Source organism: Schistocerca nitens, chromosome 12 (genome assembly GCF_023898315.1).
Source record: "Schistocerca nitens isolate TAMUIC-IGC-003100 chromosome 12, iqSchNite1.1, whole genome shotgun sequence".
Taxonomy (NCBI): domain Eukaryota; kingdom Metazoa; phylum Arthropoda; class Insecta; order Orthoptera; family Acrididae; genus Schistocerca; species Schistocerca nitens.
In genome coordinates, this window is record NC_064625.1 from 41,864,964 (window position 1) to 41,884,272 (window position 19,309).

General features: G+C 41.8%; 1 protein-coding gene across 2 annotated transcripts in view; it reads right to left on the bottom strand.

Annotated features, from left to right (window-relative positions):
* The window catches only part of LOC126215054 (uncharacterized), a 122,268-nt gene that overhangs the window by 88,215 nt on the left and 14,744 nt on the right, over nucleotides 1-19,309 (bottom strand). For both annotated transcript variants that reach the window (XM_049941701.1, XM_049941700.1), the window contains exons 3-4: nucleotides 13,766-13,957; nucleotides 4,279-4,404 (exon numbers count right to left, since the gene is read on the bottom strand). In XM_049941701.1, the coding sequence (XP_049797658.1) occupies nucleotides 4,279-4,404; nucleotides 13,766-13,957 (318 nt within the window). The remainder of the gene's footprint in view (nucleotides 1-4,278; nucleotides 4,405-13,765; nucleotides 13,958-19,309) is intronic.

The following is a 19,309-nucleotide window of genomic DNA, read 5'->3' on the forward strand; positions in this document are numbered from 1 at the left end:
CAGGTAAGACTCTGTCCTCAAGCAGGATTTGTAAATTTCTCAGTTCCCTTTCCTGTCTCTTCAGATATCCTCTATTTTTCTAATCTTATTTTCGATTTTCTTGCCGTGTGTGAAAAGTAAGTTCTCCTCCACTCCACATATTGAGCAATAAATCACATATTGGGACCCTCATCCTTCCCTAGAATTGCCAGAGGGCTTTTCCTTTGTAATTTTAATATTTCTTATTGGGTTAATTATCTGGAGGTGTTTTCCCATCTTCTACCGTTTTCTTTTAAGTTTTCCTGCATGGTGATTACACAAAAAATTTCTTAGTAAATTTTTTAGTATCAATATTTTCAATTCTGTCTGCAGATTCCAGAAACTAAAAAAAAATATCTTTTACTATAATGGGTTAAGGCATTTAATAATATTAATAATAAACTGTCTCGAGTTTATTATTTTTATGTCAAATAAGTTACAAAAAAAATTGATATACCCTTCACCTAATTAACATACATTAAGAAAACTTGAAATTTTAATCACTGAAACAGAAACTAGTCATGGGATGGCCTCAGACTTAAATGCCAGTAATTATTTAATATAGTTCTCTGGAGTTAAACTGATTTGAAACAAACTATTATGAAACTGTTTTCCGAGACCAAGGTAACCATTTGTGGAATATTAAGATTGAACTATAGTCTTTTCAACAGCATTTTCACTATGCCAGTGTACATTTCCAGCAGATAGGTTTTTATTATAAGTTTTCCATTTATTTCACCACCTTAGTTTTGCCATGAAGAACCTCCCACTATAGCTGCCATGGAATGCCCTTTTAGTTGTCACTGTACTATCTGACTTATTGTTGTGAAGAACTGACAAGAAGGGTTTGCTAGTTATCTGTTACAAATTCTGTAGTGAATACTGAAATTCTATGTGGAAGAGTTTAATATTATTATTATTTACAGATGTAGTAATTTATGTGTCTCTTTATCCAAGCACAGATTCTCTGTTTACTTCTATGAAAGTCGACAATAAATGAGGCAAACTAGCATGCCACAGACTATGTTATTGAGTGTTTTGTAGCAATGTGAACATCTAGCTGCTGAAGTCAGTATTTTAGAAATACTACAGGGACTTGCCATACAGAAAAAAAGTCTTCCAACATTTATCTGTAGCATAACTTCTCCCAAGTACAGGTCGAACCCCTCATTCCCGGAGTTAACATTGTTCTTGTTTCATTGTTTCATCCCTGAAATTATGTACTTGCATGAAAGATTATCCTACTCTAGTACCACCCCCCCCCCCCCTCCCCCCGAAAAAGCACACACCTCTACATTAGGACTCTAATCTCACTTTAATTAGTATTTTTCTTTTCCCCAAAATAAAAATAAGGGAAGAGCATAACAGAATGGAATTATCACTTAAATGGATGTTTGTGTACTTATGGAAACTATGAAAACCACCATTTTCGCCTTAGCTGTGATCACACTCAAATTTATTGGTCAGTTCCAGACACAATATTCATTTTCAGACCATTAACTACAGCTGAGAGCTATGTCATTAGAGCGAAAATACACAACAAAGCCATTTTAAAAGCTTCATTAGTGTATCTTTCTTGAATTTTTATTTCATATTTTTACCTGAATGAAGTACATCTTCATTTCAAGTAATGGTTTGAAAATGAACTTGAGTCAAACTAGAAACCAGAAAATTTGAATGTAAATTCAAGTGCGACAGAAAATAAAAACAATGGTGATAATTACAGTTGTTGATCCTTCCACCAAGGGCATGTTTGAATGCCATAAGCAAATCCAATTGTAATGTGATCTTTAATTCCCTTAAATTCCACTTAAGCAGGAAAATTACAACATGAACCACGTGTCAGAGAAATACAAATACTCAAGAGTGCCCAGTACTTAGAGGGAAGATGGAGGTCATGTTTTTCACATGCATTCACAACACAGTTATGGCAAGCCCCTCACACTGTTTAAATAGTTAGAATCAGTCCTGAAGCTACTGCTGAACCAGTTCAAACCTGGCACAGGGCGTGTAGCCGGTCCTAGGGAGATGACCAACACCCCGTCTTGAGCTGAAAGCATAGCAGCAAAACCACGTGGTCAGTAGCACTGGCAAAACAATAACCACGGCCAACTGACTCGTGGCAAAAATCACTACCTGCATAAGTACGCTCTTCCCAACGAAACATTTTTTCTTTTTTCCTTTTACCTGTCATAAGTGAAATTCAAAATTTCTAGTAGGAAGTGCAGAGTCCACATACAGACAAATAAAATTTCTTACACTTTAAGAAAAACTTTATCTTGTCTTTCAATGACAATACAATTAGATAATCTGCATCATGTCGGTAATGTTGAACATGTAAAAAAAGGCTAATAAGCAGTGATAATGCTTTGAATATTATTGCTTAGCTTGTATACTTAAGGTTATAAAATGCAGGAATGTGATGCTACAGAACTACTCACCTCAGCTGATTGATGTGTGATGCAAAAATTTATGGTACATTTCAGAAAGATTTTATTAGTTTTCCAGCATGTATGCAAGCACACCATGGAATTTGAACATTTCTCCTCTAAAATATGATACTAGAGTCTTCACTGCTGACCTAGTCTGGTATAGCACCATTAGACTAATTTGAAGAAATGAGTCTCATCTAATCTTTCAGTTCCTATATCTTGTACCTGATACCTTGAAACTACAGCCTTAGGAGTATTTCCACTACCATGATAGAAGCAACAGGAGAGAAAAAACACATTCATATGTTGACAGTGGTATCCTGGAGTCAAGTAAGTTCCTCTTCACTGCAATCCATACAACTTACATATGATAATGGATCCTACAAGATTTCAAGGTCAGGAAGGATCACTTGTAATTTTATGTATTTTCTTCCCTTACAGAATTCCAAAATTAATCTCAAGTATTTACAATCACAATGACAAACCCCGAATTTCCACAAACAGTTAAAAAAATTTCTTTACAGTTTCAGCATAAAGTAGCAAATCACAATTTCAATTTCGGATGTCAGAAAACAACTGCATGATGTACCGGGAATGTGACAGAACCACTATCTAATGTTACACATACCACAATACTTCCCCTGAACTTATCCACTGAATCCGACAAGATACTACTTCATGTACTGTATTAACAATGTAAACTTACATACAGCTGGCAAGAACTGTGAATAATTTCAAAAATTAGGGCTATTCAAAAAGAAACGAGCCAGAGGCATAATTACAGAAACCAGTACCTGTATGTTGGAAGTATTGACCCTGACTGGTGAGGCACTTGACCCACTGTGACACAAGGCAGTGAATGGCTGTCTCATAAAATTCCTGGGGCTGTGATGTTAACCAGTTCCACACATACAGCTGGATGTCATCGCCCAAGGTGAATCGTTTGCCCCTCAGAGCCTTTTTAAGGGGACCAAAAATGGCCCACTTCTGATTCATTTCCTGCAGCATGGGACAACAGTGAATGTCCAGCATTACTTGCAAACTCACCAAATGATCAAATCAAAACAACCAGGAAATCTCACCCGTGGGGTCATTCTGCTCCACGACAATGCAAAGCCTCATATGGCCAACATAGTTGCGGCACTCCTGCAGAAATTCAAATGGAAGGCCCTCTGTCACCCTCCATACAGTCCGGACCTATCCCCCTGTGATTATGCCATTCTTTGTCCCCCTTAAAAAGGCTCTGAGGGGCAAACGATTCACCTCTCATGACGATGTCCAGCTGTACGTGCTGAACTGGTTAACATCACAGCCCCAGGAATTTTATGAGACAGCCATTCACCACTTTGTGTCACAGTGGGAAAAGTGCCTAAACAGCCAGGATCAATACATCTAACATACAGGTACTGGTTTCTGTAATTATGCCTCTGGCTCGTTTGTTTTTGAACGCCCCTTATAAACAAATTAATAAGAACTTTATGAAAGGCCTTTGCTGCTAGAGATGAATATTATGATATACATAATCAAAACAAGAAATTTTCCATATTTCTATTCACTGTGGTATATTATTTTGGGGCAAATCTTCATATCAGTACAAAGTTGCCTTCACAAAATAAGGTTTTCTATGAAAAGCCCTTTGGACTACTTATGAATATAATGACGAATAAGGATAAAAGAAGAAGGTGCTTAGCAGATTATAGGGGGGGGGGGGGGGCAGAGGGTGAGGGGAAGGGGCAGAGGGAGAACTATTAGTGAAATAACCTACATTTTGTCAGATAACTGTTACACAGAATCTATCAGTAACAGACAGAAAAATCCAGAAACTCACAGGGTCTAGCTGAAGGCGGAGGTTGGTCAGATGTACCAAGCTGCTTTAGAGTGACTTCCACTTTGCGGATACCAGTAAATCCGTGCTGCAGCAGTTTCATAACTTTCTTGATGAAACCAACATAATCTGAAATGAAAACACCTGTAGTACTTTCAAAAAGAAGCATTTATTTTTAATAACCCTTCGACTATTATTTTTACCATTCATTACAATAGAAACAGAATGTCTTATAATAGAACTCAAAACAGTGGTAAGTCCTAGATGGAATAATAGCAATATGGAAAGGATAGATTGCTAATCACCACACAGAAGTGGCATCAAGTTGCAGACAGGCACAATAGAAAAGACTGTATAAATATTTAAGCTTCTGGACAAAGTACTACTTCCCAAGCCTCTCTCTCTCTCTCTCTCTCTCTCTCTCTCTCTCTCACACACACACACACACACACACACACACACACACACACACACACACACACACACAGAGAGAGAGAGAGAGAGAGAGAGAGAGAGAGAGAGAGAGAGAGAGAGAGAGAGAGCCACTGTCTCAGAGAGCTGAGGCCTGACTAACAGCATCTGACACGAGCAGCAATCTGCTGAGATGGGTGATGGGGGTAAGGAGGAGACATTGTGAAGGGAGGGAGAGGGGGAGGGGGAGGGGCAGGGGGAGCAACAGGACAGCATGGGTAGGGGAAGTCGATATGTTGCATGTGGGAATATACAGGGATGCGGTGGGGACAGTATAGGGCTGCTAGGTGCAGATCCAGGGTCTGTGCTGTGCTGTGCTGGTAAACATGCCTTCTATCCCACCAGCCTACCTACTACTAAGGCCTTTTCTCTTCCTTCTCTTTGCCCCCTCCCCTCACAACCTGGCAACACTGCATCTCTGCACTCTTCACGGCTACTATAAAGAAAGGGATACTCAGTGTGGTAACCAAACAGAATAGCTAATTCTCAGGACAAAATTAGAATTGTGTGGTCAGTCGTGAAGGAAGTGTCTGGTCAGCACCACAAGATTGACGATATAATGTCAGTTCGTAGTAAAAATATTTCTGTTACTGATAAGTCAGCTATATATACTGTATTTAACAACCACTTTCTGAGCATTGCTTGCGAATTAAATAAAAACTTAGTTTCTACAGTTTTTACCATTCATTACAATAGAAACAGAATGTCTTATAATAGAACTCAAAACAGTGGTAAGTCCTAGATGGAAAGGTACTACTGTAGCCATCTTTGTGGTGGTGGTCAACATTGAGCAAGGTGGCTCATTGGGTTGTGGAGGACCAGGTGAAGCAAATGGGGCATAAGATGCTGAAGTACTAGAGGAATGTGGGCAGGGTGCCCTCACCCTCAATCCACATCATGATGATGTCATCTACAAATCTGGACCAGCTGTGGGGTTTTTGGATTCTGGATGGTTAATTAGGGACATCCTAGTCGCTGTCCTTCACCCACCTATCCCCCTTCCCTGTTCCCACTCCAACATTTAACAGCCTTCTATTACATCAACACACCTACAGCCTTTTTAGTTCTCTCCTTTTCTGCTACATAACTGCCCCCCCTCCCCCCAAAATCTAATCTCCTGACTGCACATAGCTGCCCTACCCTCTCCTCACCTCATACCTGTAGCTCCCACAAGCAGCACTTTACTATCCCCCACACCTAGCCTGCTATCCCTCTTCCGCTCCGCCCCAGCCTCCTCCTTACTGCCACCACTCAGACTGCTTATCCCATCATGTACAGTAATTTGCAGTCCAGCATCAGCAGCCAGAGACAGTTTGTGTGTGTGTGTGTGTGTGTGTGTGTTTGTGTGTGTGTGTAGCACTCTAACCTTTCATAATTTCATATATAATCACAATTTTGACATGTTCCATATCCAGGGCAAATTCATCACTATATGATGCATTAAAAAAAAAATTTATGAGTTGGCAGATGCATCCACCAACAAGCCCTGAAAAAGTGATCCCATTCCAGAACAGGGTGTATACGGGGACAAGGAAAAAAAATTCCCGGATTATTCCCGGATATCCCTTTTAAAAAATATGCTTTTTCCTGGGCGGAAATACACTTTTTCTGTGCTAAGTGACAGTAGATTTTCCCTCGGAACTGTAAAACTTATCAATTCTTTGAATGGTTAACGTTTTATACAATCGCGTAGAACTACCCAAAAAAAGACGAAGCAGAGAAGTTTTGGAGAGACTTTTAATAAAAAAGGAGAGAAGTTTTGGAGAGACCTTTGATTTGCAACAACATACACGCTGCATATTTTTGTATTACGAAATTATAAATTCTAATTGCACCAAACACAGCGCGTTAAGTCTCCGGAGCATTGAAACAGAGGTTGCGATGTCATTTTGTAAGCGAGTCATATCTCAAGCCACGAGATCTTACCAGCCGATGACAGCAGCTATTCAGAGCATAGGACACGTGTTATAGTCAGCCAATAGCAAGATCACTGATTACATGCGAACACACAAGAGGAAAAGTTAACGGTTTACATTAATGTACACAGTACCGTATATCTACAAGAAAAGCTAAGCTTTCACATATAATATTGTGTCTCTAACACTCTACAACAGAAGCTAAGCTTTCACATCTAATATTGATCTTTTTTGTGTGTGTTATACTTTAAGATACATCACACAAATGTGCCAGTAAATTTAAAATTATGACATAAATGTCTCGGCTCGAAATTCTTGTAAGTGGCTGGTCCTCAAAAAGTTCAGTTTTGAACGCTCTGTGATTTAGAAATCCATCCCACTTTCTCACAAGTAACATAATTCATCTTAAGTAAAAAGAAATTTACTTTGAAAGTAAAGCTTTTCTAACTACCGTTCGCAATACTATCTGGAGACTGTTAGAAATAGGTTCGATTTACCAGTTGCCAGAAAACAGGCATTATTGTGCGTCTGCAACTACAGTGGTGTAGGAGGCCCGCATGTTCGTGTGCATAAAGCACTAAGAGAGCTTACATTACACAATAAAAGAAACAGGGCATCAGAGGATACTCCAAAGAGCATCGGAATTTCGTAAACCATACTAAAATACATAATTCGGCTTGAAGCGCAAATTGGCTTTTTCCAGATTCACAATGAAGTAGGTCCCATCTGATATTAAGCTTTTCAGTGTGGTTTTTGGGATGTCAATTTTCTTGGAGTACCAGTACTCTACGATCTCATTTTTGGTTCTTTATTATGGCATAATGCCATACATGGCAGACGTGATAACGTGCACTTGAAATTCAGCGAACAGTTGGAACTAGCCAATACTGTAGAATGAAACACTTAGTTTCAAATAAAATGATTGCCTCAGCGGAAAGAGTAATAAAGCCAAATTTCTTTAGCAAACTTGCAAAAATAACTTCATTGTTGTGCAAGGCGATTAATGCTTGACTGCTACTAACTTGGAAATAATATGAAATAGGAAAACTGAAATTAATAATATATTTTTGTCCTCCATAAGTATATGAATGTATTTTAATTCACTTGATAGCTCCTGGCCACAGAAATCTGTTTTGTTTTCATTTGACGTGGGAGTTGTACACGAAGAGAAGCAGCGAAATCACTTAACGTAAAAACGGGTCACGTGGAGACTAGCCCCCTCCCCACTACAACTCGGACAACTCTGTGCAAGCGCGAATCTGGCAGCTAGGGCGCGCGAGAAAAATTTTTCTCGTTTGCATCTGGCTGCTTGCTGCTACTACCGATACAGGTAACAGCCGAACTTCAAGTAGCGGGAAGTGGGAGAAGGTATTGCTTATAAGAAGTCAAATGCGCATGCGCAACAGACCGCTGGCAACTGTTCAAACGAACCTTAATGTGAACAGTTGTGACGTCATGCTCATCGCAAGCAGTTTATTGTTACGAAGAATTACAGTCTGCGCCCTACGGCCTTTGACATATTTTTGCTATTTGCAGACGCTTGTGCGTGCTCGGTGTTTTGTTGTTGTAAATTGCACATTTCCTTTGCCACTAAAGTTTTATTTTTTTCCCCTCTCGTTTATATTTTATTGCTACATTATCATTCTCCAGTAACAGCATACAATAACATTCTTTGCTAGAGAATCAATTCTGCAATCAAAACTACAAAAATTTAACTGAAAGCTAAAACAATGAAAAATTCCTGGAATTCTGAAAAATTCCCCGGTTTCTCCCGGATGAAAAAATTCCCGGGTTTTCCCCGGATTTCCCGGGTCGTATACACCCTGCAGAAGTTTAGCAAGCTCTCCATTCTGTCCTGAAATCCCTCCCTCTGTGACTCTCCCATAGATCAAACAAATGTGTAAGCATTTTGTGCTGCCCTTCTGTGTGTGTGTGTGTGTGTGTGTGTGTGTGTGTGTGTGTGTGTGTGTGTGTGTGTGTGTGTGTTCAACATACCTTTTAGTCCTTTTTGGTATGAGTCCCATACACTTGAGCAATATTTTAGTATGTGTTGCACAAGTGATTTGCAAGCAATCTCCTTAGTAGGCTGATTGCACTTCCCCAGTATTCTACCACTACACCAAAATCTACTACCTGCTTTTCCCACAACTACTGAGCCTATGTGATCATTCCATTTCATACCCCCCTACAAAGAGTTACTCACAGGTATTTGTACGAGTTGGCCGATTCCGACAAATCACTGATATTATAGTCATAGGATACTATGTTTTTTCGTTTTGTGAAGTGCGCAATTTTACATTTTTGAACATTTAAAAGCAAACTACCAATCTTTGCATCACTTTAATGTCTTATCAAGATCTGACTGAATATTTATGCAGCTTATTTCAGGCAGTACTTCATTATAGGTAACACCATCATCAGCAAAAAGTCTGAGACTACTATTAATGTTGTCTGCAAGGTCATTAACATACAATATAACATGAACAGCAAGGGTCCCAACACACTTCCCTGGCACCCATCCGAAGTTGCTTCTATATCTGATGATTCTCCATCCAAGATAACATGCTGCATCCTCCCTACCAGAAAGTCCACAACCTAGTCACAAATTTCACTTGATAACCCATATGATCGTACTTTTGACAGTGAGTGTAGTAGGTTTGGTACTGAGTCAAATGTTTTTTTTTTTTTTTTGAAAATCAAGAAATACTGCATCTACCTGACTGCCTTGGTCTAAAGCTTTCAGCATACTGAGTGTGAAAAGTGCGAGTTGGGTTTCAAATGACCAATGTTTTCGGAATATGGGAGTTAGGAATTTTCATAATTCTGTTCACGATACGATAACTCATTATGTTTAAGCTCATAATATGTTCCAAGATTCTACAACAAACAAATGTCAAGGATATTGGATGGTAGTTTTGTGGATCACTTCTACTACCCTTCTTGTATACAGGTGTGACCTGCACTTTTTCCCCCAAGAACTGGGGATGGTCTTTTGTTAAAGGGATTTATGACTGTTCATAGTTAGAAGAGGGGCTAACTCAGCCAAAAATTCAGTATAGAACCTGTTAGGGCTTCCATTGGGCCCCGGGGCTTTGTTAAATTTTAACAATTTCTGCTGTTTCTCAACACTACTGACACTAATACCTATTTCACTCAGCTTTCCAGTGGTAAGAGGATTAAATTGGGGCAATTATCCTGGATTTTCCTTAGTAAAGGAACATTTGACAACTGAGTTAAGCATTTCAGCTTTTGCTTTGCTACCTTCAATTTCAGTTCCTGTCTCGTTCGCTACGGACTGCGCACTAACTATAGTGCCACTAACATCCTTTACTTATGACTAGATTTTCTTTGGGTTCTGTGAAAGATCATTTGCAAATATTCGGCTACTGTAGTCATTGAAGCCAACACACATTGCTCTCTTCACATCCAAATATGTTTCATTCACCATCTCTCTACCTGCAGCCCTATGCTATCTGCAGTAATCTCTGTTTCTTTACAGTGATTATATACCACAGAGGTTCCCATCTATCATAAACTTTCTACAGCATACATATCAGTCCAGTGAGCCAATAACTATTTTAAACCTGAGCCATAGTTCCTCTACATACTCTGCCCTGTGCCGGAAGTTTCAAATTCCTCACTGAGATATGACACTACTGATTTTTTATCTAGTTTACTGGACATACATATCTTTCTGCTTGTTTTAGTTGTCCTTTGTACTTCGGTAACCATTGTTGCCACAACCGCACCATGGTGACTGACAAGTTTTGATGTGGGTATACTCAAAGAGGTTACGTCTATTTGTTGCCATTAGATCCAATATATAACCATCCTGAGTGGGGGTTCCAAACTATCTGTTCTAGGCAGTTTTCAGAGGATATCTTCTCAAGCCCACCAATAACAAAAGCTGTAATTTTCCCAATTAATAGTTTGATTATTTAAGTCTCAACCAATGATTACAGTATGACTGGGGAACTTAGATACAAGTGAACTGAGGTTCTCTCTAAAGTTTTCAGTTAGAGCAAGAGATGGGTCTGGTGGGTGATAGAAGGATCCAATTATCGTTTTACGCCCACACCCGATACTGAGCCTTGCCCAAACACATATGCAGCTTCAATTTCTGTCTCAATGGATTTGGGTTTCTTGTCTACTGTGACAAATACACCACTCCCATTTCCCATAGTTCCTGTTCCTTTATTGCCTGGCCCTATTCATCACTGCTGACACAAGTTCACTCTATGCTAATGCCCATGGCATTGCTGCTATTGAACAATACTTTTCCCGCAGCCCAAGTGACTCCAACCTATAACCTCCTTCCTTGTCACCATAATGAACTATATATTTACCCACAACTACTTCTCCCTTGAAGGCATCTCCTGCAAATTAATCCATGATACAGCGATTGGTACCCTCACAGTACCATTCTATGCTAACCTATTCAGGGGTGAACCACACAGAATCCCAAACCTCTCAACTGGTTCACATTCATTGCTGACATCTTCATGATCTGGACTGAGAGCGAGGACACCCTATCCACATCCTCCAGAACCTCAACATCTCCTCCTCCATTCACTTCAACTGGTCCTCCTCATCCCATCAAGCCACCTTCTTCCATGCTGATCTCCATCTCAATGGTGGCTACATCAGTACCTCTAGCCACATCACATCAAACTTACCAAGAATTCCACATCAAGAAATCCCTCCCATACAACCTAGCATCTGTCGTGAGAAGCAGTCCTCTCCTCCAAATATGCTGATTGTTTCACTGGACCCCATGCAGACCGAAATAATCCTTCGCATCTTGTCTAGAATCAGATCTGCCTTGTCTCTTCAGTCACCTTTTGTCCCCCACATACTCCATGTCCAGTCACAAATGGGAACTCGTCATGATTCAGTGCCACTCTGGACTCTAGCAACTGTATCACATTCTCTGCCAGGCTTTCAATACCTTCTCTTGTACCCTGAAATGAGAAAGATCCTCCGCACTACCCTCCTCATTCCTCCTACAATGATGTTCCACTGTCCAACTAATCTAGGCAATATCCTTGCCTTACCCTATTCCGTCCACGCTCCCAACCCCTTGTCCATGGCTCATATCCCTGCAATAGACCTAGATGAAAGACCTATTCCATGCATCCTCCAACTACCAATTACTCTCTTTCTGTTATTTCCATCACAGGTAGGGCTACTTGTGAAAGCAGCCATGTCGTCTACCAAATTAGCTGCAAACACTGTGTGGCATTCAACATGGCCACGAGCAATAACAAGCTGGCTGTCAGCACAAATGACCACTGACAGACCATGGCCGAGAGACAACTGAACCACCCAGCTGCCGAGCACGCCGCCCGATAGGATCTGTTCAACTTCGACAACTGTTTCACAACAGTAGCTTTTCTGAAATGTGAAAATGTCAATTCTCCCTGTAACATACCATCTTTCCTGTAGTGCCCCTGGCTTCAACTTTCCTCCACCTGCCTATCCCCTCCCTGTTCCCACTCTAGCCTCACACATGTTCTGTCCTCCCACCCCCCCCCCTCCCCCCCACCTAAGCACACCTTTCTCCTCCTCTGATTCTCTCCTTTCCCCTTATGCCCCACAGCACAGCTTCACACTGCTGCAACTAGCAGACCTGAACTGTCCCCTGAACTCTCCCACAGTCGCACTATCATCTTCCTTCTCACCACTACCCCCTATGCCTCTTGTTTCCTGCCCCACCCCTCTTCTGTAATCCAACTTCCCATCTCAGCAAGGTTACCTGCTCACCTGCAATGCAGTCTCCGACCTCAGTGACTATGTGTATGAGCTTACTTTTGTTTATGTCGATGGAATACGAGTGATAACTTACTATTATACACCACTATTTTTCAATGTGCCTGTCTGCCATTCAACATCTCTGCTAAGTTGTGAGCAGGAATCTATCTTTTCCTATTGTTGTTATTTCATTCCAGCTTTTCCATTATATATTACTGGCCTTTTACCCACAACTTTGCCCACATAAGCATATGACACATTTATCGTACACATCTTCTCCACCTTGCTTTCTCTTTCCATCTCCTCCTCCCCCTCTCTCTGTCCAGGTTATCCCCCCTTCTTTTTCTAGCCACCCGCACCCCTCTCCATCTTCCATCTGCCTCCTACACCTCCCCATCCTGTCTCTTCTCTTACTACCTTCCTCCCCCACCTCTCACTCTCCATATCCCACTTCCTTTCCTCTCACTGCTCTTTTCCACCTTTCTCCTCTCTTTGCTTGTCCATTCCTGCCCTCCCCCCAACCCTCTTTGTCCATCTCCTCCCGGTCCCTCTCTCTGCCTGCCTTCTCCACTACCACCCTCTCTCCGTCCGTCTCCTCATCCCCCCTCTCCCTGTCCATCTCCTCCTCCCCCCTCTCTTCATCCATCTCCTTCTCCCCCTCTCTTCCTCCACCCTGTCTCTGCTCAGCTGTGCCCATCTGCACATATACCTATTGGAATGCATTCTGACAACTGCCAGGCATGCAGGGCAACCTAGATGACAGGCACTGTCAATCCTCTTTCACCCCACCCACATGGGAGCCAGGTTGTACTTACGTCACTACTTTTTTCATATAACAAATGATATGTCTGCCAAATTTTGTTGAAATCAATACGATGGCTTAGGTTGTGGTATGTGAACGACATTATCATTCTTATGCAAGTTATTTAGAACAGGGCAATTTTACACAGGTGGATGTGTACAAACTGTGGAGGTAACGCTCAAATATTATAGTATTATCCAAGAATAGGAAATTCATAGTATCAATAACTGATACCGAAGGATAACAAGATATTTGGCAAATAGGTTCACACGAATCCCATCTTTACACATGATTTGCTGGTGGCAATGTTTAAAGTTAAGCCACATCAGTGTGACTGCAAACAGAACTGTTACTATGATAAGATCTTAGGAAACAGGAAACTGTGAGTAGGATCCCATCAGGGTATTGATATGTCACAACCTAACTCCCAATTAGGTCATCGGTCAAAGCAGAATGGCACTATTGGAAACATCAGTGTGCCTATGGACTCCATCCTAATAAAAATGCCTGTAACACCGAACTTTTTCAGACTATTAAACAGAATAGCTACCCCTGGGGAATTCTTGTGGGCTGACCAGCTCCCTGAAGAACAGCTGAGCCACAGACGGACGCTCCGCCGCTGGCAGCTCCTCTGCGAACCAATAGTGCAGCGTACGGCTCTCGCGTGTATGGCTGCCTGTCTGGGCATTCACGAGGAACACCCTGAACTCCAGGGACAGCTGTGCTGGGCTATCATCCGCATCTGAAATTAACCAATGTCTACTTAAATGAAATGTACAACAAGGAAGTGTCACATGAAATCACACTTTATTCATTTACTCACTTATTTCACATGACAAGATTATGGCCATCAAGCCATCCCTTACATCTAACAAGGTACCCTCAGTAAATTAACATTACAACACACATAGTATATGAAATGTATATAATAATATCAAGTGATGAAAAGCAGAGACCATGCGCACCTTTGTAGATTTCATTAAGGCATGAACTCTATAGATAGATCGCCTCTGATCCAAGAACTGAAAGAAAGGTGCCTCAACAAGAAGACAGTGAACATTATCAAACACACACACTAAGAAACACCAAATCCAAAATTAAAATCACGGGAGAGTTATCAGAGTCCTTTGAGATTAGAACAAGGGTGAGACAAGGCAACATTATTTCTAGACTATTGTTCAATATTCTATTATGCAAAGCAGTCAGGGAATGGAAAAAGCTGATGATACAGGAACTTTATTAACCAGTATAGGAAGGAAAACGGAATGACAGGATACAGGCTGTCTCGCATTCACTGATGCTTTGGTAATATTTCCAAGTAACACCAAACTGCGTTAAAGCAAATCTAGAGCCTCAAAGGGAAGGCTGAAAATGTCGAACAAAACTGGCATATGTGACAAATAAAAAATATGCACCAAAAAAGATCATGATGAAAGAAACAGACAAAGAAGCTCACAAACAGTGAAATATAGAGATGATTAGCCCATTCTGGAAGACTGGAAACACCTACAGTAAATCATCCTTGTCACAGAACATAGAAATATGACATAACTGTCATCAAGCCAGAAATCTTATGTGCATCAGACACATTGGCCATGGACTGGAAAGGTGCCTAGAAAATACTGAATATCACAGATTGTGGAGTAGGCAAGAGATTGAACAGACGTTGGGCATCACACACATCACCATGAAGAAAGATTAACTGAAATTTTATGGGCATATCAAGAGAATGGCAAACACTTGACAACAAACCAGAGCTTTGAGTACACAGAAATCATCAGGAACATGAACTGATTTACCCACATCACAATAGACCTGAAGGATGCTGATATGGCACACTCAGACATATAAGACAAACATACATTTAACCACAAGGTACTCAAATTTAAAGGTCAAGAAATTTGAAATAGGAATGAAATGGACAGAACAAAGTGCCGAGAGAGAAGATGAAAGAAATGTGATGCCTGAGAATATCTCTCATCAAATAGACACTTTACTTGGTTGTCTGGCAGCCCATACGTTAACAATTCATCATCATCATCATTATTATTATTAGGTTGTGCTCAGAAGCAAGCATCTTCCGTGACGTGTGTGGCAAGCACAGGTCCCCAAGCTGGGTCTGGCATTGCTTCCACTTACTTGTGCCACACTCCTCACTTTCATCTATCCTATCTGACCTCTCTTGGTCAATCCTTGCTCTTTTCTGACCCCAAGGGCATAACGTATGTAAGCCTAGTGTGTCTTTCATTTTCAAATCCTTTAATGGCCCTTGTCTTTCTTAGGCCAATTTCTTCAACTCTCAAAGTGTCGGACCCATTCTATTTTTTTCTGTCTTCAAAATTTCATGCTGTCATCTTTCATCCTTCATCATCACCTTTCTGAATAACATTCAGATTTTAATTCAAGGATTTATCTTCACACCAAGATGGCACCTTAGACAGTCGACCATGAACAGTCTTTCGAAGAATAATTCCACCGACTGCAACCATAGATTGCTGGAAGACAGCATTCGGATTCGGTTGGCTGTCATTCAGAAGATAATGATGGATCGGAGTGTCTAGAAACTCAACAGTCAGTACAAACCGAAAAATATCAAAGGATTAAACTTAAACAAATCTCATTCTTCTCGACACACAATGTTAACTCCTTGTGCAAAGCTGGAAAATTAAAAATTGTCACTGATATAATGTAGAAACACAAAATTGTAATCATGGCTCTCTAAGAAATCAGAAACAGTGATCAAGACCCTATGGAATCACAGGGATACCAACTTTATAAAGGAATCCCTGGAAAAAGAGTCATGAAAAATTGTCCACAATTTGGCGATGGATTTCTTACAGATCTCAAAATTATCGACTATCACAGAATTCACATCTCAGTGTCCCAGACTTGCAACTCTAACTCTGAAATAAGCAAATACGACTTACACAATTACCAATGCACATGCTCCCACCAATCAGAAAAATAATACTCTGAAGAACACAGAAGAAACAGAGAAATTTTGGGATGCCCTGGATCGAGTCTTAATCAACATTCCTCCATCAAATATAGAAATTATCCTTGGTGGGATCAATGCTCAAGTGGGGCAAGATAGAAGATACAGAGGTAGCACTGGAAAATGGCCTGCACATTAACTGATCAACAAAAATGGTCAAAGATTAATTGAAACTTCTAATGACCTTAACCTGGTCTCAAAATCAACACATTTTAAAAGGAATCCTCACAATATTAAAAACCTGGAAACACCCCGATTTCCAAAAGGGCGAATGGTACCTGGACCATGAATGTATGGATAAATTTCACCATAGTGAAATCTACAATGTCAAAGTTTTAAGGGGATGAAGATTGGTTGGTTTGTTTGTTTGTTTGTTAAAAGAGGAGGGGGAGAGACCTACTGCGAGGTCATTGGACCCTCGTTCCCAGTAAAATAATTACACAATGGAAAGAAGAAAAGAATGGAGACGTACAGCACAATAACAGGAGAATGGAAGAACCAAAAGAACGACAGAAGGACAACCAGCACTACTATGGACAAAACCGGAAAAGAAAACAACAGAGAGAAGCAAGAAACAGGTGGAAGGGGTAAAAATAAGAGAGCCGATGACCGTGGCTGACAAACCACGAGAATAAAAAGGACAATCTAGCCCCTCTGTGACACATTAACACACCCACCCTAAAAGCTCAATATATCCTCCGTGGACATATGCAAAGCTGACATGAGCATCAGTCATTGAGCCGTCAGTATAAACCACTTCGTGGCCCCTGTACATTTCAAGAATCGAGAGTAAGTGGCAGTAGAGAGCCACAGGGTTAACCGAGTCCTTATGGCCACGTGAAAGGTCCAGGCGAAGCTGCGACCTAAGTGTACACCGTGGAGGTGTACGTGAATGGACCTCAAGTATAGCTGGTAATGGCAAGGATTCCAGTTCGGAAAGAAGGGATCGGACACGAACTGCAATTGGAAGACCTGACCTGGGCCGCTGATGCAGGAGATGAACCACTGTGGGTAGGAAAAAGAGATGGTGATGGTGATTCAGATACGCAGGAGAACTAAGAACTTGTGCAACGTAACTGGCCAGCAGTTGGGCACACTTAACGTGCAATGGAGGGACTCTGGCCTCCACTAGGACGCTGGTCACTGGACTTGTCCCAAAAGCTCCTGTCGCTAGGGGAACAGCAAAGTGGTGCACTATGTCGAGTAATCGCCATGCCGAGGGCGCCGCCTAACCGTAAACCGGACTCCCGTAGTCAAGGCGGGATTCAACAAGGGCTCTGTAGAGCTGCAGCAGAGTAGAGCGATCTGCACCCCAGTTGGTGTTGCTCAGGCAGCGGAAGGCATTGAGGTGCTGCCAGCACTTCCACTTAAGCTGACGAAGGTGAGGAAGGAAAGTCAATTGGGCATCAAAAACCAGTCCAATGGATGAACGGTATGACACCGACAGAAGTGCATAACACACGACTTTGCTCAGCAACACCAGAACTGGAGGGGCAATACAAAATGCAGAAGTTGTCTGCGTACAGAGTAGGTGAGACGGACGGCCCTACAGCTGCTGCTAGACCATTAATGACCACTAAAATAGAGAGACATTCAATACGGAGCCCTGCGGGACCCCATTCTCCTGGATATGGGGGGGGGGGGGGGAACTATGGGAGGCACCAACTTCGACACAGAAAGTACAAAGCGAAAGGAAACTTGATAAAAATCAGGAGCGGGCCTCGGAGACCCCACTCGTATAATGTGGCAATGATATTATGTCACCAGGTGGTGTCATACGCTTTTCGTAAATCAAAAAAGATGGCAACCAGCTGTTGGCAGTAGGTGGAGCCAATATGCCACGTGACTCCAGGACCCAACACAACCGCCGACACAACATAAGTTCCAGCAGCTTACAAAGATCGTTGGTAAGGCTGATGGACCGATAGCTATCCACATCAAGCGGGTTTTTACCTGGTTTGAGTACCGGAATGATGGTGCTCTCCCGCCATTGCAATGGAAAGAGACAGTCACACCAGATCCAGTTGAAGATGACGAGGACATGTCGCTTGTAGTCAGATGAGAGATGTTTAATCATCTGATTGTGGATCAGCTCTGGCCCAGGAGCTGTGTTGGGGCAATGTGCAATGACACTGAGGAGCTCCCACTCTTTAAATGGGGCATTATAGGATTCACTGCGGTGTGTAGTGAATGAGAGGACTTTCCCTTCATTCCACTGTTTGAGAGCGCAAAAGGCTGGAGGGTAATTCTCTGACACAGAGGCTTGAGCATAGGGCTCAGCAAAGTGCTCGGAAATTGCGTTTGCGTCGGTCGATAACACGCCATTTATTTTAACACCGGGAACACCTGTTGGCGTCTGGTACCTGAAAACACGTTTGATCTTTACCCAGACTTGGGCAAGTGACGTATCGCACCCAATGATCGAGACATATCTCTCCCAACACTCTGACTTCTGTCGTTTGATAATCTGGCAGACGAGGGCATGGAGCCATTTAAAGGCTATGATGCGCTCCAGGGAAGGGTCCCACTTATGCCACTGTAGAGCTCACCGATGCTCCTTAATTGCTTCAGCGACTTCTAGCGACCACCAAAGGACTGCCTTTCGCTGGGGGCACCCTAAAGAGTGAGGGATCGTGTTTTCTGCCACAGAAACGATTGTTGTTGTCACCTGCTCAACCATCACATTGATGTTACCATGTGGGGGAGATTTAACAGTGTCAGCAGAGGCGAAAGTTTCCCAGTCTGTCTTGTTTAAAGCCCATCTGGGCAGGCAACTGTGGGCCTGATGAGAGGGCAGTGACAGTAAGATGGGGAAGAAGTCACTACCACACAGGTCGTCATGTGTTCTCCAATGGATAGCTACCATGAGCCACACTGAAATGTTTAGCAGCCCCAGTATTTAAGAGGCAAATGTCGAACTGAGACAGTAAAGTTTTGACATATCTGTCTCGGCCAGTAAGCGTGGTGCCATCCCATAAAGGCTTATGGGTGTTAAAATCTCCCAAAAGTAGGAAAGGTTTGGGGAGTTGATCAATCAGTGCAGCTAATACATTCAGGGATACTGCACCATCTGGAGGAAGATATACATTGCAGTTATTT